Consider the following 20,334-nt stretch of genomic DNA (forward strand, 5'->3'; position numbering starts at 1 on the left):
GAAGGAAGCACTGGTGCCAGGAGGTAAACACAGTGCTGGCTTTGGGACCTTTTCTTCCTCCTTTTCTCTCCCTCCTCATCCATCCATTAGAATTCAGAACTCAAAAACAAGATAAGCATCACAAGATACCCAATAACACACTTACTGAACCAAAAAATGGTATCAGATCTTGAGACAGAAAGCAAGTTTTGCAGGGGTAAACTGGTGCCCACTACATGAAACAGCAGTTTCCACAAATGAGTGAGCTACATTAGCAGCTCCAGGGTCCTGACAAAAATACACTTTTAAAGGACAATGACAAATGCTTACAAATACTATTTTATCTTTCAGAAGGGACATTCTGAGTTAAAACCGGTTTGCATGTAAGTAAAAAGGAAACAGGTTCAGTAAACAATTGCTTGAGAAATTTTGGTACAGCTTTTTGGGGGTACTTCTGACACAAAAAAAAGCCTCTAAAGGTTGCATAATTTCTTCCGTAAGTCAAATAATTTCCCATTTTTTACTTTCAACATAATTGAACAAAGACCTAATCAAGCCTTCATTTTTGGCAAAGTACTCAAAAGAAATTAAAAGAATTAAGGGATATTACTAGAATAAAATTCCTACCATCCCATGTAATTTGTTCATGATTTTTCAGTGCTTATATCTCCAAAAAGGAAAAACAGGAAAAAAACTAATATTGAACTCTAAGTCCAGTAACTTATTATTTTTATATTTATTTAGAAACTACTTTTTAAAAGCCCACCCACTCCATTATAAGTTGTAATTTCACTGCAGTATCTATTTAACGATTATTTTGATGAATGATTTAATGATACAATGATTTATTAATTTACTTGTTTAGGTCAACTGTTAATTAATTATAGCAAAAACAGCAACTTAGTCTAGGAGAAATTTCTTTTAACACTCATATCTGAGAAAATGTTTTCTAATTTATACAGATACACATACACACACATGAATACGCTAGCAACAGATACATGATGAGGTGACCAGTAAAAGACTTTTAAGCAAATGAGTTTATTACATCAAAATACAATGTAAGAGAAAAATAATTTAAGAAAGATGAGTTCAGATGGGAAAAAGAAACAATATAAAAATTCTAGCTCATAAAGGAGGGTTGGTTCATGTATTTTTTAAGAAGACACGATGTGGTTATAAAATCACTACAAATTTAGATTCAACTAAATATGTTTTAAAAATTATTTTTAAATGTTAGTTTTTACAATACACCCTTTTTTCACGATTTCTAAGTGTGTGAAGATTTTTCTAAGATTTTTGAAATGACTACCGTTTCTTCTTCATTAGTCAACTGCTTAATCCAAATAGTCAAAAGGGGATTAAAAAGTAAAGTACTATTACATCTTTTGCAACTACCCTAACAAAAAGTGTACACGTCACCTTGAAATATTCAAGGGAGTATGTAGTTCTACATTAACTTAATTATTTGAAGGTGACTGCTCTCAAGAACTTTCTCCAGGGAGTGGATGAGGTGGACCAATTTACCTCCTGGCTCTGGAAAGTTCCTAGGAGTTAGAACTGTATTTTCCAGTCATTTCACTGGATATTCTTGACCCTAACAAGCAGCCAATGGGCTCTGGGTAGTGTTAGAACCCTTCGTGCTTTCCTGAGTCCTGTCTGGATGATGTGATCCAAGGCTCTCTCTGGAGGTCACAGGTCTCTCTCTCTCGGGTGGGACTTGGCTAAGGAACTGCAGTGGCCCCTCATACCAGTGCTTCCTCATCCCAGGACACCTACTTGAGTCCTGAAATCACAGAGTACTGAACCCTACAACTTCAGGTCTTTCCCATCTTCAAGAAGACTTGTCATGCATTGTGAATGTTATGGCTTCTATCTAGTTGTCCCCCCAAAGCTTTATGCAGTCATGCCTGGGGAATTTTGAAGATGACTGGAGGATTAGGGTGTATGATGCTGGGGTTAAGGGTGTGATACCAGGGTTAAGGGCGTGGATAATGGAAGTCCCATCCAGGGTATGGTGGCAGTCAGGCTTGGAGCCTGGATGGAATGCTGTGTAAAGGGACAAGAAGGCAAGCTTGCTGCTGCTGCTGCTTGCTGCCTGCCATGCCATGGACTGTTTCTCCTCTGTCATGCCCCTCTGCCATGGCCTCCTGCCTTGGGGCCAGTCAATTGTGGACTCCACAAACTGTGACCTGAAATAAACCTTTCCTCCTTTAACTTTGGGTGTTGGGTATTTGTGTCAGCAAAAAGAAAAGGAACCAAGACGGCAGCCAAACTTTGGCAGTTTGAGGCGAGACAGCATAGCTAGTGAGAAATTATTTTTCCTTCTTCACAGTTTCATGGACAGAAGATTCATTCTTACTGTAGATCTTAGCAATCTCAACACAGGATTTTTTTTTTCTTTCCTCATTAAGTTGGGAACTCTCACCTTTTCACTTAGAGGAAAGACTTTACAGCTTCTCTTTGGCATATCTGAATCCCAGTATCACTGCTCTTGGCTTTTAGGGCCATTTTTATGTAAACTAAGAGTTGCCTGAATACAAGTCCTGAGATATTTCAACAGATGTGATAACCAAGACACACTAGACAAAGGAAGGAGTCACTTCCTGGGCAGGATGGAGCAGTATGACACAAGATTTCACCACACCACTCAAAGTGGTGTGCAATTTAAGACCTATGAACTATTCATTCCTCGACTTTTCTATTTAATATTTTCAGACCATGGTTGGCTGTAGGTAACTGAAACCACTAAAGGCAAAACCACAGATAAGGGGAGGGAGTGGGACTACTGCACAAAGAAAGCTCATGTTTCTGATGCCTGGATGGCCCCCAGTTTCTGTCAGGAAGTTCCACTCACTGCTCATTCACGGTCAAGGTTAACAGAAGGCACTGGGCTTGGCCATGTCCTTGTGGCCCTACTTTTAAATGGAAAGCATATAACAGAACCCTTAAGTGAGTGATGCTCATACTGGTTTCTCCATCAACTCTTCAACTTATTTACTGTCATCAGAAAAGCAAGCTATTAAACCTCTTGGTGCCTCAGTTTCCCTACCTGTTAAACAATGATATCAGAGTCATCTCCTGGGATTATCTGGACTTAGAGGCACACACAATACCAAGCTGGCACACAAGAGTTTAATTTATCATTACATGTAAAATTTAGAATTTTAAAAGTGAACTCAAGAAGGAAAAGGCAGGAACCAGTCGATAGGCACCAGTGCCCCTCCACAAGTGGCGTGCCTCTGAGGGCACAGGGTGGGATGAATCACCCTGCTATCTCCTGTTCTTTGGCTCTGGGTTCTGCCTTTTGTCAGGCTCACTCCCACCTGGCAGCAGCAGCCTAGGCTCTGCTCTGAAGTTGCCTGCAACTCACCCCCTATAAGAGCAGCACCTCATTCCTGGAAACTGAACCCCAAGACACACAGTTACTGAGCAGGAAACTCCCAAAGCTTAGGTCCCCCATTCCTGGGCTTTCCCTATGACAAGAGGTGCACATGGGCCCCCCAGTGCTGTCACATCTTGCCAGCAGGATCCTGTGCAGACCTCCCACCTTGCACAGCACGGGTCTTCTTCCCTTAATGTCCCCGGGGAAGTGGAAATGGAAGAGGTACAGCAGACTGACCTGGCTGAGGGGTCCTGATTTGCCCAACAAGCAGGGAAACTTACGTTAAGAGTGATGAGAGGAATGACGACCGGTCTGGCTTAGCATCAACTGCATCTGGAGGTGCGGAATCGCCAGCCCCCTGCTCTGCAACACGTTCCTGATCATCTGCCATCTGGGAGGAACAGAAAGACACCAGAAAATTGGCATTCACTCATGTCACTGGCATCATGATATTTGTAAATGACACTCAGTAGGTGACACAATTTTAAATGAAGCACAAGGGTTACTGTCCACATTTAAGCTCCACAGTTACTATACCATCCAGTGCCTTCAAATATACTCCACACATCATTCCAGAAGAAACCAGAGCCCCTGCCCCTGGGGAGCTTCTAATTTAGCATCCACACTTTTGTTAACTGTTCATTGTGTACAAGAAATAGAGGAAGATTTATTTATCAAAGGTTATCACAACTCAAACACCCCCTAAATTTCCGGCAGGTCATGAAGGGCTCATGGTTTGCCCAGCATTGCTCAAAGACAATTCAGCAGCAACCTGGGGTGTTAAGCTCCCTTTCTGTTTGAGATGGCTTTATGGGGTCCTACAAAAATAGATTTCTATCCATTTATTTTCCTGCTCCAGCATCTTCAAGAGATCCCCATTATTTAACAGTTCAGATCTTAACTCATGTGCTTGGATTTCCAGCCCTGCATTGTGTGGTAAGGGTGTTAGCAAACATGGTCCCCACCACCTGCTTTGTGAATAGAGTTCTACTGGATCCCAGCCCTGCCCGTTCATTTACATTCTGTCTTTGGTGGTTCTCTCTCAGCAAGCAGAGATTATGGCCCACAATGCCCAAAATATTTACTACCTGGCTGCATACCCATGTTCATTCACTACACAGCTCTCACATTTGTCTTCTTTGTTTGCACTCTGCCAGTAGTTTGGCTCCAAAGGACAATCAATATAAATTCATTAGGGCAGAGGCATCTGGCACACAGAGGTACTTATTAAATAAGTATTAACTGAGTGGAAGGCTGGAGGAAATGCATGCTCCAAAGGAAAGGAATTCCCTTGAAAGAGCCAGATCAGGCTCATTTCTCACAAATCAAGTCCTGTTTCACTCCTCAGGAATGGATCAGGGACTCACTTTCAGCAGCAATGGGAAACCTCTCCAGACTCCCATTTCTACCTGGTTTCAACCTCTGAGGGAGTCTCCTGGGCAGCCACAGCGGCAGGTACAGTTCTGCATACCTGTCAAGGCTCACTGGGGATGGTTGCACTCAGCTAGAAAACCAGAAGGCATCTATTTTACCAATCATTTTGTGTTCTGAGCACAAATACTGACTTCTGGAGGTAGGAAGGATGAATCCAACTCAGAGAGGGGATGCCTGTGGAGACAAACTGAGGCCAGATGGCTTTGATCTTTGAGTGTCATTATGGCCTTAGCTTCCAGCTGACCTGGGGATGCATGGGCAGTGGAAGAGAACAAAGAAGGAGGGACAGTCCCTCAGTACCACGGCGATCATGACATGTGTCTCTCAGCACATCATGGGTTTCCCTTCTTTTGCCACCAACGTGTTTGGGGGGGGGCAGATTTTTCAGATTAGGACCCAAGATGTTCCTCAAAAATAGAGATAAGCCCATCCACAGCAGAGTTAAGCAGAAGGGCAGGCATGCAGAAAACACTCAACAGTTTTCATTTTCTTTCCTCCATACTTTTAGACCTCCTTAGCTTTCAGTGGATTAGCAAAGCATTTTCCAAATTTACAAGTAAAGTCTTACAAAGTCCACCCGAAAAAGATGCTACCTTCAACATGTAGAGCTAAGTCTTGACTTTTGCTAAAATTAATCTTAAAGGCTGAATCTAGGATGTGTGGTAACAAAAATATGTGACTATTACAGAAAGAGAAACATGTCGCCATGAAGGTGGAATAGGAGACTCCAGCCCCATCCTTACACAGAAAGGACAACCTTGGCAATGACCCACGGACAAGAACGCCTTTGTGAGAGCGCAGAGTCTGCCGCACCTGGTGGAAGAAGACTCCAGCACATGGATGCAGGAGAGAAGGGAAGGGGGTAGTTTCCCTTCACCCCATCACCCTTCCCCAAGACAGCAAAGCAAAACGAGAGCTCTCAACAAAATGAAAAAGCAACTTATGGTATGGGAGAAAATACTTCCAAAGCTTGTATCTTGTGAAGGGTTAATATCCAAAATATACAAGGAGCCCACCCAACTGAATAGCAAAACCCACTCAATTTGACAAGATAGCTGGTTTGCATCTGGCACGTCCCCATAAGGCTTGGTCTCCAGTTTGCTTCTACCAGGAGGTGATGGAAGCACGGTGGGAGGCCTGCAGGTCATGGTTGGGGCGCCTTCAAAGGGGACAGTGAGAGCCAGCCCCTGCCTCTCTTTCTCACTTGGCAGACGTGAAGAAAATGCCACAATGATGTATGACTTTACCACAGGCCCAGAGGTGCCCAGTGGATCACAAACTGCAACCTCCAAAACTGGAGCCCAAACAAACCCTTTCTCTTTCTAAATTGATGACCTCGGGTATTGGTTACAATGATGGAAAGATGACTAACAGACTTGAACAGACATTTCTCACAGAAGACACACAAATGGGCAGCAAGTGTAAGAAAAAGTTTCAAGTTACTTATCATCAGGGGAATGCAAATTCAAAGCACAATGGGGTATTTCCTCACACTTGTTAGGATGGTATCATTTTTTAAGAAAGTTTGGTGACCATTTGGACAAGAGAATTTTTATATAGTGTTGGTGGGAATGCAAATGGGGTACAGCCATTATGGGAAACAATGTGAAGGTTCCTCAGAAAATTGAAAATAGAAATGGTATGTGACCCAGCAATCCCGCTTCTAGGTATATATCCAAATGAATGGAAATGAATACCACAAGTAGATATTTGTATTACCTTGTTTATTACAATATTATTCATAACAGTCAAGACATGGGAACAATCTAAATGACCATCAACAGATGGACTTTTATTAATTTAATTTAATTTTAGACAGTCTTGCTATGTAGTCCAGGCTGGCCTCAAACTCACAATCCTCCTGCCTCAGTTCCCCAAGTGCTGAGATTACAGGTGTGTGTCACCAAGCCTGGCTCAGGCGAATGGGATTTTTAAAAATGTGATCTATTCCAGATACTGATAGACTATTATTCTCCTTAAAAAAATCATCTTACTATTTGTGACAAGATACATGGATCTGGAGGGCATTATGTTAAATGAAATAAGCCAGACAGAGAAAAACAAATACAATACTCTCTCACTTATATGTGTCATTGAGAGTCAAGCTTATAGAAGTAAAGAACAAAAGGGTGGTTGCCAGGGGTGGGGGGAGAAGGAAATGATAGTCAAAAGAAATAGAATTTCGGTTACAGCAGATGAGTACCTCCTGGAGACCTACCACACAGTATAGTGCCTATGGCTAACAATATTGTACAATATAGTGAAAATGTCCTAAAAAGTTAGTTCCTATGTTAAGTGTTTTTACTCCACACCCACATAAAATTACAATAAAGAGGGCAGGAGGAAACTTCAGAAGATGCTGGATGTTGATGGTGAATTAGATTTCACAGGTGTATATACCTGTCTCCAAACTTAAATGCATATATTAAATATGCACAGCTTTTTAAAGATCAATTGTACCTTGATAAAGTCATTTAGAAAACCAAACATTTTAATGTTGTTGGGTTGCTAAGAACTTTAGAGACTCCTCTTCATTCATTTTCATTCATTCACTGAATATTACCTGGAAGTCCAAGGCCCTAGGATTATGACACACCTGGGACCTGTGAGCAAAGTGACCTGGCCCTGCCATGATGGGGGACAGATAGTGAGGAAAGATGGTACAAAATGTCAAATTGCAACTGTGTCGTGTGTCCTGAGAGCAGACAAAGAGTGGCCATCCAGGGGTCATCACTGAGCCACAAAGGCGTCAGGGGACAATCTCAGGGGAGGACGTGCCTGTCCTGAGACCTGGAAGGGGAGGCAGAGAAGCCGGGGTGGGGAATGCAGCAGAGAACATCAGAGTGTTACACAGAAAGGAGAGGACAGCTCCAGGTCGCTCTCTTTCCCAGCTACAGGGGGCCTCGGCCACAGAGATGAACAGGGCTGCTTTCTACAGAGCGGTGGTGGGAAGCTCTCCCTCCACACCGAGCCATCAGGTCTTCGGTAGGAGACCAGCATTTGGGGGTTGCCACTGGACACTGTTTAGGGAGGCAGGATGCCTTCCTGCCAATGATCTAAGTCAGCAGTAGTGGACTTGACTCCGAAATCTCTAACTAACGTTAAACATTCAGTCGCCTCCTTATTCTTATAGGGCTGGGCTTGAGTTTTGGAACCATCCGAAGTGCCCAGGGTGAGGCTGTCTGACCTCGGTGAGGCCAACACTTGGTTTTGATCCTTGGTTTCCTTTTATCCTCACAGCAGCCCACCTAGGAAACCCAGGCCATCTCAGATCCACGTCTGGAGAGAGACTGCCTGGTATTATCTTCTTGTATCTGTGTTATTCCAGGGTTATCACTTATCCCTCTGTTAAATACATCTAACACTTTTAAAAAGGATTTTTCCTCATTGCTATGGTCTGTTCTCCAAGGATTGAAAGTTGGTTCCTAGCATGGTGATGTTAAGACTTGGGAGGACTTAAGAGGTGGAACCCGGGGGAGGTGATTAGTTCTTGCTGGGGACACTACCCTCAAGAGAACTTAAGGTAGCTCTTGTGGGGCCCTGAGTTGCTTTCTCAAGAGGGTTGTTGTCAAAGAACCAGCCTGGCCATCCCCTGGCTGCTCTGGCTTTCTGTCTCCCAACGTGATCTTTCCTTGCATGTGTGATGCCATCCACCATGAGTCCTTCACAAGAGCTGCACTGATGCTGGCACCATGCCCCTGAACCTCCAGAACTGTGAGTTAATAAACTTCCTTTTAAAATAAAGTTACCCAGACGCAGTTATTTCATCACAGTAACAGAAAACTGACTAGTACACATCCAAGGTACCAACGATGCCAGGAACATAGTAAGTCCTGGTTATTGTTATTATCCTTACTGTTATCCAACAGAATTGTAACTGTACGCAGATGGAGAGTTTACTTTAATCATCCAGAAGTGTCAGGTACATGGTGGCATCCAACAAATATTTCTGAAACTGAATAAGCTACTGGCCAAAGAGCAGCAGCCAAGGGACCCGGGAGGGTGGTTAAGAGTTCTGGTGTGGCCACCAGCAGATCTGGATGGAATCAGCTCTTTCAACGTGTTAGCCATGGAAAGGGTACTCAACCCTTCTGAGAGTTCTCGTCTGTAAAATGGGAAAACGCTGGCGCCTAACTCACAGGCGGCTATGAGGACCAATCCAACAATGCACACAAAATGCTGGGCCTGGTGTGGCTCACTCTAAAAATTCAGTATTCTCTACTATCACCACTGACTCCAAGACTGAGAATACACTCAACTGTCAACTTTCACTGATACTTTAGCACCATATTCATATTTTATACAGCTTTTGTGGAGACTGAACAAAGACTGGTGTAGTGATTATTTCTAAACGTACTTAACAGGCGTGTATATGATGGGAGCACATGCTACATAGCGGAGCAGAGAATCACTTCCTAGCCACTGCCTGAACTTTGGTTTTTCCACAAGGGCAAAATGGACTCATTGCAGCTGCTTCCTATGTGCGAAGTGACATCATACCACTTTTGCCCCACTTCTTGCCCAAATAAAAGACATTCTTCCTGAAAGGCTCAAAGAGTAGAACCCCACTGACCCAGCCCCTGGTCCGGAAAGAGGGAGCTCTGCCTGGCACTCAAGTGCTCCACAGTGTCACTTGAGGTTCACAGCTCTCCTCAGAGACTGTCTGAAACTAAAACTTCAATTCCTCCAGAGAGCTTAAGGAACCTGCCTAAAGCCACGCTGTTTACAGGCAGCAAAGGTGGATCATAAACCTACCGACAGCAGTATTGAAAAGGTCAGGGTGTCCAGACTCGGAAGGAGGAAACGCCCTGTAAGTAAAGTAATATCAGGGCCACTCAACCCGGAGCTCCTTGGAAAGTTCTGGGAATAATTCACCCAGAACTACCGACACGTAATTTTACTTCCCCATAAACTGGAAAGCTGCATAAGAGGGAGAAAGGCTGCAAGGTTGCCTGGAGACCAAGAGTCCAAACGACCAACTGCGCCTGCCTGTTTCCCAGCTTGGGTACCTGCAAGAGCCCAGCCCCTGTAGCACCCCACGAACGTTGCTCAAGCAGAGCGCTGCTGCGCCCCACAACCCCCTCCCTCCCTCCATACAGCGACAGCCAGTTATCACCAAGAGTCCTGCTTACTGGGCAGGGACGGAAAGGGTCGAAGTCCCACAGCCGGCAAGCAGCAGTGTGGGCCCGGGAACCCAGGCCTGGCAGACGGGAGCCTCGCAGCACTTAGCCTGTGCCAGACTGCCCTTCTGCCCTTCTGAACTCACTCCCCCTGCCAGCCTGTCCAAAGGCGACAAGATACCTAAGGCCCCAGGGTAGGAGGGAAGAGAAGCTGCCCCAAACCAGCGACGGAGGGGCGAGGAGAGCCCGTCCCCAAGTCCCAGCGCCAGCCTTCTGGGCCCCTTGTCCTCCCGCTCCCACCCCGGCCGGCTCCGCGACAGCGCCGGCGGCGGGCGCGAAGGGAAGGGGGCGGAGGAGGCAGGGCGCGAGCGGGGCCGGGTCACGTTACCGTTCCCAGTTCCCACGGTGGCTAGGCGGCCAGACCTCACGCGGTCTCAGTTCCTCCGCAACTGAGGTCCGGGGCCGCAGTAGCTAAAGCGAAAGTGAAAGGACCTAGGCCGTCGGGGGAGGAGCCGCCCGGACCGGACGCGGAGCCACGCCCGCGCTCCTCCAGATCTGGGGCACGCACAGGGCCGGCCGGGGAGCGGCCGCCTCCGCGCACGCGGCTCGAGCCACCTGCTGCTCTCCGGCCGCGCACTCCGGAAAGCTGACTGCGTTCAAACGCGGGCCACCGGCGCGGTCTGCAGCGCCCTCTGCAAGCCGCTGGCCATGCGCACCGGAGCGCGCGGACAAGGTCTGTGGAGATTCGAGGCGTCCGGCCGCGCAGGCCCCAGCAGGCAGATTGGCCAGAAGCGGGCACCGCGACTTCGGGGTCCTGCCCCTTCCCCCGCCGCCTGGCTGTACCTCGCGGGAGTCTGTTCCCGTAGCCAGAAGGCTTGTCCCGCAGTGGGCCCGTCTGTGCCGTCCGCTTCCTGCGGGCCCCGGCGCCTTCCCCCTTTACCTTCCCCAAGGCTGAGGCCCGCGGGCCAACTGCGCTCGCCGGCTCCGGCAGCGTCCCGGGTGCTGCTTCCTCTCCTTCCGGCGCCTGACAGACGCTTAACTCAACTTTTTGTTAAGCAAATTCTCCCCTCGCAATCCAACTGGATTCTCCAAGAAATATTTATTGAGCGCCCCCATGTGTCAGGCACTAGGTATGTGGCAGTGAGTTAGTGCGCTCGTAAGGGAGTGCAATGGGGTAATCCGGGTCCGCGGCTCGCCAAGGGTAAGAGTTAATTAAGTCGAGGACAAAGGAGCCAGACTGCCGCCCTTGCAGCCACTTCAGCCCCTTTCTTTTTAAGTGTTACGGACTTTAGGTTTCCTTTCCAAGAACAAGCAGCCGTTGGCTGATAAGACCCGGAGACCACAACTTTCACCGTCCTGGGTAAACTGCAGCTGGCAGCTGTGACCGCCCAAGATCGCTGTCCTTGAGGGAACTCTTGCTCCCGCTTTGTTACAGCTTCTCTCCACTGCTGTGTTAGAACCCCGTGGACTGTAAGAGAATTGCCTTTCCGGTCACTTCAACCGGATTGGTCCCTCTCAGGCCTCTAGTGAAAACTTGTCCTTGGCTGTGGAGCTTATTTTTTCCTTCTAGTTGACAACCGCGACCCCTCCGACACACAGGCTCGCCCACATGGAGCTCTCTTCGCTCCTGGGTTTCCAACAGAGGCTTCTGATGCCTTTCATCCCAAGACTACTCACGGGAGCAACTTAATTAGTTCACATTCACACTATCTGAGGTGAAATTGTAGTTTTATTTCCACTAGAGATTATTTACTTTTAAGATCTACCAACATCTTGAGTGGAAGGAGTACAAAACTTACAGCAACCACAGCTTACGTGGGTTGTTGCTTGCTTTCTATTGGGCTTGAGTCTTAGGTGTTGTCTCTGAGGTCTCGGTAAGGATAATTTCTTGGTTTCAAGAAACTGATCTCAGATAAGCAGAGGAATAACTGTAACTGATTAACTTCTGTTAAAATATTGAACTCTTAATTTTTTATTTTTTTGGTACTTAGGACCTTGCACTTGTGAGGCAGACGCAGTGCCACTGAGCTAAATCCCCGGCCCCTTAAATATTTTAATAGATATTACCTGATTCTTAATACGGTTGCTCTAGTTTTTATCTAATATCTGTACTCCTGAAATGGTGGTTGTAATCTAAATCATTTTAGATACTAAGATAATCTTTTTTAAGGAATTTGTGAATCATTTGAGAAATAAAGAATCTTATTGGTAAAATGAGTAAGTTATTCTCTGATTTATCAGACTGGTAAACCTAGGATTTTGCAAAATATTCTTGGAATACAGTGAAACAGGAGTTAAAAGAGGCCGGAAACACCTTATCTTGGTTCATGGGATGCTAAGGAATCTAAAGCTCAGAGAAGTTGCCCACACTCAGGCTTTTGTAAATCATGATCGTGATATCTACAAAAACTGAATTGTCCATTTGTCTAGTTGTCCATGCTGTGTAAATTATGAAATGTGTTACAGTGCATCCACGTGCAGGAATCCATAGCTGACTCAAAGGAAGTAGCTTGAAGGGAAATCTTTTTTTGATTCTTTATTATAGCCTGAGAAATTCCAAAGTTACTGCTCTGAGGCTGTATCATCAGTATCAACAAATAAAATGAAAATGTAAAAGGCGAGAGACCGTCTTGAACTTTTCCTTCCTTAATAATTGTACTGACACTTTGGATCCAAATGCTATTCTCTTCTGAACGTATACCCAGTGTTGTGTGATTGTTCTATGCCTCCCTGCTGTACTCCAGGACTATAGCACAACCTTCTTCCCCTTCCACCCGAGATGTCCCCCAGCCTCTCCTATCTGGATGGCATCCTGAGGGTTGCCTTTGTGACTGCTCCTAGGCAGATTCCTCTGGACCTTCCCTCTAGCCTTCTGCTCAGGTCTTCAGGCTCCACTGAGAGGCCCACCCCATCTCCTGCACCCAGAGCCTCTGAGGGAAGCTGTCAGTCATAGCTCCTCCAGTTCTCCACGTGACAGCCCCAGCCAGGCTGTAACTGTACACTGGATGTCCTGAGGGATACCCCAAAATTAATAGAAATGCCACTTTCAGCACCCAAAGGCCCAAACTCAAACTCTGGCCCCTCTGAGGTACCAGGAAGCTTTTGACATATGGGGAGAGTGAGAATCCCAGCATCCAGGCAGCATCCTTTTCTTCCTTGAAAGGAAGAATTCATGTTGTACTTGTTATCGGCTGATTGCCTCTTGACTCTGAATTCACCCTTTTTGTCTGTTCTGTGAAAATTCACCTGGGCCCTTTTAAGCAGTTTTCCTCTACAGCAGACTGAGGTTAAACTTTGTCTATAGGAGGCATTGGAGAGATACTACAGGATGGAAAGAGTTTAGTTTCCCGGTTTTGTGTCTGGTGTGCTTCTGCAGAAAGGGTGGCTTCTCAGCCCAAGTTTCCACAGTGTGCCTGATGGCCAGATCAACCAGTGACCAGCAGCTTCCCCGGCACCCGCTTCAAGTGGTTTTATAGCAGAGTGTCTCCTTTAAGACACTTCTGCAAGAGATCAGCTTCAAAACACACTGAGCAGGCTTTTTAAGATATTATTGAATTGGCTTATAATTCAGCTATTGATTAAAATTATGTTATTCCAAATTATGTCTTTATGTGACTTGCTAAAAGAGCCTTGGCTGGTGTACAGAGACAGACTTCCCTATACCAGAGGTCACAACTGAGATCTCAGGTATCAATGAGTTTGTGATGTCTCTAATAGCAAGATGACACTACAGCTGAAGAATTATGACACTTTACAGCCATTCTCCAAGATCAAACATTAGCTAAAGATAACACAGGTGGCTTGTTAGCTACAACCTGCAACATATCACAGGTGGCTTGTTAACTATGACCCATCCTTCACAAGTATACGTAGTTACTCCTCTTTTACAACCTGGCTTGTTGGTGCCTTAAATCCCACTGTTCCCTACATCTGCCTTTACATCCCTTGCTATGTTGTATAATCATAAATACTGACAAATCCAGAGATCGTGGTCTTAGCCAGCAAAGAGCTAAGATCAAATCTCAGCCCCCCAAGTAATAATAAACTACCATTCGTTCTTACTTTATTCTTTGTTCCATTATTCTTCTATCCTCTGCTGTACCCCTAATCAGGTGTTCAGGCATCCCCCGATAACTGGTGGTCGAGCTTCACCAGATACACCTCTGCAGGAACTGCTGCCTCTGGCACTGAGAGAATAGACTTCCAGAACATTCTAGCGAGTCTCAAATCTCCAGCGAGTCCCACTGGCACAGCACCACAGTGACTTCTCTGCCATCTAGCAAGCTGTAGAAGTGCTCTCTTTGACGAGGTCTGGACCTCAGCTCTGAGGAAAGGAAGAAGAAGGCCTTTGTGTTGTTATGTTTTGGGGGGTGAGGTACTAGGCCCCAGTAGTGTATTTGGGGATAGAGTCGTTAATCAGGTAAAACGAGCTAATTAGGGTGGGCTGTATACAATATAACTCATCCTTATAAGAAGAGATTAGTATGCAGATAAACACAGAAAGACAACCATGTAAGGATATAGGGAAAAGATGGCCATCTATAAGCCGAGATGCCTCAGAAGAAATCAACCCTGCTGACACCTTGTTCTTGGACATCTAGCACCCAGAATAATGAGAAAATAAATTTCTGTTGTTTAGGCCACCTAACCTGTGGTACTTTGTATGGCATCCCTACCAAACTAATACATATGTTATTGGCACGTATATTTTAGAGTTCTCTTTACTTCTTCTTAGCCAGTCTCTTGATATTCCAGTTCCCTGTGATAGTTTACAGTTTGTTGTATTCATCTTTCCCTGTTGGAATTATTGTGTGGGCTTTCTTTCCTGATTGGATCCAGACAGATACAACTGTGCATCCCTAATCCAGGAGATTCTCAGTTCTGGTTCTGTGGCGTTCAGCAGGGAAATACTCATTTCTTGACTCAGAGAGGAAAACTCTACCTCACCCACAGGGTGTGTTATGGTCCCTGGGCCAAGAGAAGGCAGACCCAGGTATTACTTACCCTTATGTAAGATTCCACTGCAGACAGTTGAAGCCCAGGCCAGATGTTCATGACTCATCTCCTCTGCCTTCTCCCTCCTTTGTATTAAAGGGCACACTGGGTCTGGTTGTTCCTAATGTCCTGTGAGCAACTTCTCAGATCAGGGTTGGCCGAACTCAGGCCTGCAGTCCTCCCTGTGGCTGTTTCTGTCCAGCACACAAGCTAAGAATGATTCTTAAATTTTTAAAGGGTTGTGAAAAACAAAAACAAGATGCAAGAGAGATGCATTGTGTGTGATCTACAAAGCTTAAAATATTTGCAGTCTGACTTTGTACAGACCTCTGTCTTAAACAGTACCCCCCATCTCCAAAGCAAATAGTAACTTTCAGCTAAGATTAGTCCCAAACCAGATATAAGCTTGGAGAAAGACAAAATATTTCTTTAATTTTCCTGGACACAATATTCCTTGTAGACCCAGTTTATACAGACCAACAGATCACATGCTTAGTATCTTAAGAGGAAGCCTGAGCATTGTCCAGCCTCACTAGTGTTCAGCTTTCCCCAGGGCCACAAGAGACATCTGCCTAACCAAGGTCACCACCACCTAGTGCTTATGCCCTAGCACTCATGGAGGAACTTTGCTCGGATGTCAGGGAACTCCTATCAGCCTGTGCCTCTGGAACATCACTCTGCCCCCATCTAACACCATACAAATAGCAAGGCACCTTGTAGGCAAGGTGCACCTGTAAGCCTCAGGGACCTGTAAGACTGAGGCACCTGTAAGGCTCAGGGATGGCAGTGAGGGTGGAATGGGAGGTTTGACCTGGGAAAGCATGAGAACTAGAGACAAGGCTCCGCTTTGTGAATTCTCCAACCCAAGTGTGACACAGTGTTGTCTGTGTAGTGAAGTGGATAGATAGAACAGATTGCGTATAAAGTATGTCTGCAACATACACAAATTTCATGTTTAGACTTGGGGCCCATGCCCAAGATATCTCAATAAGTATATGCAAATATTCCAAAATTCAAAACTTTCTGAAATCTAGGACACTGCTGACCCTAGGGATTTTTGGATAAAGGATGCTTAAATTGTATCATCTTGGGAACCAGTCCTCATACACACCAGCCCTTCATTTCCTACCTCCTTGCTCCTGCTCCCTGGATATACATTTCCTAAGAAAGTCTCTGCATATAAGTCTTCGCCTCAGATTCTGTTTTCTGAAGAAGTCAAGCAAACACCCACACTGTCTGAACCACTCCATATAGCCAGAAGAACCTCTTGTGGCCACTGGTTTGGACTTAAGTGGCCTGATATGATCCCTGTGTCAAGGACAAAGAGGAGGAGCCGTACAGAACAGGAGGGCCATGATATGGGCCATGCACTGTGTCTATTAGTCTGTTTTCTGCTGTTGTAATTGAATCCCTGAGACAGTGATTTATGGTGAATGGAAATATATTTGGCTCCCAATCCTGGAGACTGGAGACGGGAGAGTCCAAAAGCATGACACCAGCATCTGACAAGGGCCTTCTTGCTGTGTCATCCATGGAAGAAGGCGGGGAGAGCAACGGAGTGAGCAGGAGGGGATAGTCTCACTTCATAACAACCCGCTCTCTCAGTGAGGGGTGATTAGTGGATTAATCACCCCTTACCAGGCGCCTGTGCCAACATTTGCACTGGGGATGAAGATTCCAACTCATGAACTTTAGGCGACACATTTAACTATAGCATCTGTCACACGAGGGAGGCCTGTGTCTGTCTTTCCCTGGCCATGAGTATTTGCTGCTAGTCACTTAAACTACCCCATTTCTAGTTCTCTGGGGTTGTTTCTTGCCTCAGTTTCTCATATCTAATGAAGCAGAAGTGACAGTACGGGTCAAATTAAGTATCTTTCATTTCAGTAACACAGGTTTTCACAAATAGCCTGCAAGCATGGCCTTTGGCAAGGAAGAAATGTTAAGTAGCCTCTCCTTCAATGGCAGTGATTGAGATTGCTCAGACCTCTAGACAGGGAGGAAGTTTATTCTCAGTGACTTGGGGGATTCTCGCCCCACTCTAAGGTAAGGCTTGAGAAGTCTGGTATAGAGCAAACCACCCGGAGTTGCTGTCTCCGTTGCCCTGCTGCCCTGGTCACATTTCTCATGGGAATGGCTTAGCCTGGAGTCCCCGCTTCAAGTTCCTTCCCTGCACAGAGACGAACACTGTGAGCTGCATGAGAGAATGTCAGGCCTGACCCTGGCCTTAGTTTCCTGTGAATGCGATTCTTCATTTTCTTTCTAATGTCTCTCTCTCCCCTGGCTGTCCTCATATAACACAAACAGGCCACAGATTTCTCTGCACTCTACCTGGGGCACCTTACCTAAATGGAGCGTGTAGGGGTCCAAGGTCACAAATCGGGAGCCTGAAAGAAAAATACTGCCATGGCCCTGTTGAATTGTTTTATTCTCAGTATTATATAAAACAAATTTATTTCATAAATTCAGGTTTCTAGCCTCTCCGGAAAAATCAGAATATCTGGCAATGCTGGATGTGGACGTGTACTCATACATGGTAGGGGTCCTTCAGGTACTCCTGGCCTCTCTAGGCATTTCAGTGTATTAAATTTATTTCATAAATTCAATAAAGACTTATCGAGTACCTTTCAAATACCAGGCCCTGTTCTAACCCCAGGGATAAAAAAGTAGCAACAAGGACTAAGTATTCTGTTTTGATGGAACTTAGAATTTTCGTGGGGGCAGCATAATTTTTAAAAATAGCTATGTTAATATTCAATATTTCAGGTGGTGATAACTGCTCTGAAGATGAAAAAGCAGAAGAAAAGGTAATGAGCTTGGGGTTGGGAGAGGGATAAGGTACCATTTTATATAGGGTTCCTATAAAGTGACAAAGTGACATTTAAGCAGAGACTGAAGGCAATGAGAGCTTCACAAAGCCAGGAAGAAAGATTTTTGTCTTCAAGCCACCCCTGATAAGGCCTGAGAGGCAAATGAATAAGCAGAAAGGCCTTTTTGGGACATTCCAGGATAATACACAAAGGCTGACACACCAAGAGTTCTCATTTGTTATTATTGCATTCCAGGAGAAGCTAAACAGAAAGTAATATCGTTCTAAGGGTATAGATTCACTGCTACAAACATTTTTAGTAGATAAAGCTAAAATTTGAGTATATTTACCCTTCTAGGAGAGTGAACCAATTCTACTTTATTTCCTGTACTTTGGGAGCTGGGCTGTCTGCTTTAGTCATGGGATGCCTACAGCCAGCTTTGCTAAATTCCATTGTTGGATGATGCATGGTGTATTCTTTAGGTTCTTTTCTTGGATTATGATCACAGCTGGTGCTCAACTACTACATGCTGGCTGATCATACAGCAGGATTTGGCTATCCACATAAACATGATGTGGTTGTGAGTTCACTTTTCTATTTAGAGAAGCTCGTCAGCTAGAAATACCTCCACTTTACTTCCCAGACACATGCGCACTGAGTGAGTTGCCAAAATAGCCCCTGGAGTAAGTGGCAACTTTAAAAACCAACCAGCTGCTGACTTCCAACCAGAAGGTCAGCAAAGGAAAGTGGAAGTTGGATTCTGAAGGATCAGGGTGCCCACAGGAGTTTAGTTGTGGTTGGGATTTTGGAGACTTGAACAACCAGCCTGGTGGTTTTTCCTGGATTTCCTGCCTGTGGCCTCTCTTTGTCTTCTGTCTTCAGACTCCACCATGAATGTGCAGGCTTGCTCTAGGTGTGGCTATGGGGTTTATCCTGCTGAGAAGATCAGCTGTATAGATCAGGTCAGTAGACAGTTCTTAGCTTTTGGAAGTAAAAACAAACATGGGAAATTTATCTTTTAAAGTAGGGATATGGGAGTTCATTTTTGCACCACAAGAAAAAGATATATTTCCACACCTTTGGACCATTTCTGAATCTTCTATATTGCCTGAAAGCAGTTTTCCATTTATTTAACATATTATATTTGTGCATGTGGCTTTTAATTTTTTAAATCATTGTCCCTAAATCTCAAAAATTTTTTACCTGTAACAATCTAGGGTCTGAGGAAAAAAAATAAGTAATCACCAAATCTTTTCTATGTGATTTCTAGATATGGCATAAAGCGTGTTTTCACTGCGAAGTCTGCAAGATGATGCTATCTGTTAATAATTTCGTGAGTCACCAGAAAAAGCCATACTGTCACGCGTAAGTGTGGAATGACCCCTCCCTGATCTCTTGAGTTTTGCTTGTTTTTCAATAAGTAGCCAACTAAAGTTTCAGCTCAAATACTCTAGGGTTAAATCCAAGAAATGTTCCCTCAAAATGTTCACTTGCTGAAGAGAGCCAATGTGGAATTTTATACAATGAACAAGTTTTCAGATTTTTTTTATAAATGATTAAATCTATCCACTGTAACCTAAAATTATTAAATGTTGTCCAGAACAATATAACTGCCATGGCTATGCATATGGAGCTTTTAAAGTGTTTTCCTTTAGATAATTTTCAAATTATTTTCTAGTTTTCACAAAGTTTTCCAGTGATCATATCCAATTAAATTTTATCTTTAAGTTTTAGTATATGTTGAGTTTATTTAGTTTGATTTTTTTTTCCTGTAAGACTCATTGCCTGGAGAATCCTGAACATAATTATTAAATTTTACATTTATTGATTTAAAAAATAACTATAAGAAGAACCACTCAATCACTTTGGATAAAGTGCATTTCTAATTTTGTTTTATATTTATTTTTATAGCCATAACCCCAAGAACAATAGTTTTACTAGTGTCTATCACACTCCATTAAATCTAAATGTGAAGACATTTCCAGGAGCCGTGGGTGGGGTAAGTCATTTTTGGATTTCAAAATAGCCTTTAAAGAAAATCCCTTTGCTCAGGCACCTGTTAGGTTTGTAAGTGTCTCTATGTGAACCCATTCATGTCCTCCACATACACATGCAAAGTGCATTTCAGTACCACATGTTGCTGTTTGTTCTCCTTCCACGTTACACAATACATGGGATAATCTAGGTTCCATATTTAAGGTCCTTGATTCTGATATAATCTTTGTGTCTGTCCAGCTCTGAACACACTGATCTTAGCTTACACAGTAGGCCTGGAAGACAGTAGGTGCTTAGCACATAAAACAAAGTTTACATGATTGAAAAATATTACAAAGGCTCTTCTTTTCTTTCTTTTGGGACATTTTGGTACAGAAAATTAAAAACTTCCAGTTCCACACTCTCAAATCTCTCTGAACTCAGTCGTTTCTTAAGATTATTTGTAGCCCCTGTTTCTCTTTAGGGCAGGAATAGGTCAAAGATGCGTATTTTGACTTAGAAATGAAGTTTGGTTTGGGAGGTGAGAAGTTGAGATGGGAGGTAGACAAGGAAGCCACATTGATAAATCCAACCTCTTTTGAAAAATTAACAGTGTTGTCAAATAGCTAGCTGTTGA

The 20,334-nt window shown here is 44.5% G+C and overlaps 2 protein-coding genes across 15 annotated transcripts in view; one reads left to right on the forward strand and one right to left on the reverse strand.

Annotated features, from left to right (window-relative positions):
• The window catches only part of Casp7 (caspase 7), a 52,855-nt gene extending 42,404 nt beyond the window's left edge, over positions 1–10,451 (reverse strand). For both annotated transcript variants that reach the window (XM_087185289.1, XM_004838892.4), the window contains exons 1-2: positions 10,307–10,451; positions 3,646–3,755 (exon numbers count right to left, since the gene is read on the reverse strand). In XM_087185289.1, the coding sequence (XP_087041415.1) occupies positions 3,646–3,755 (110 nt within the window). In that variant the 5' untranslated portion in view covers positions 10,307–10,451. The remainder of the gene's footprint in view (positions 1–3,645; positions 3,756–10,306) is intronic.
• A 7,992-nt stretch (positions 10,452–18,443) lies between these two features.
• The window catches only part of Nrap (nebulin related anchoring protein), a 68,121-nt gene continuing 66,230 nt past the window's right edge, over positions 18,444–20,334 (forward strand). For all 13 annotated transcript variants that reach the window (XM_087185272.1, XM_087185280.1, XM_087185281.1 and 10 more), the window contains exons 1-3: positions 18,444–18,685; positions 18,994–19,088; positions 19,635–19,722. In XM_087185272.1, the coding sequence (XP_087041398.1) occupies positions 18,614–18,685; positions 18,994–19,088; positions 19,635–19,722 (255 nt within the window). In that variant the 5' untranslated portion in view covers positions 18,444–18,613. The remainder of the gene's footprint in view (positions 18,686–18,993; positions 19,089–19,634; positions 19,723–20,334) is intronic.

This window comes from Heterocephalus glaber, unplaced genomic scaffold (assembly GCF_053883595.1).
Source record: "Heterocephalus glaber isolate CG9 unplaced genomic scaffold, H.glaber_assembly_v1.0 deba00001497, whole genome shotgun sequence".
Lineage (NCBI taxonomy): Eukaryota > Metazoa > Chordata > Mammalia > Rodentia > Bathyergidae > Heterocephalus > Heterocephalus glaber.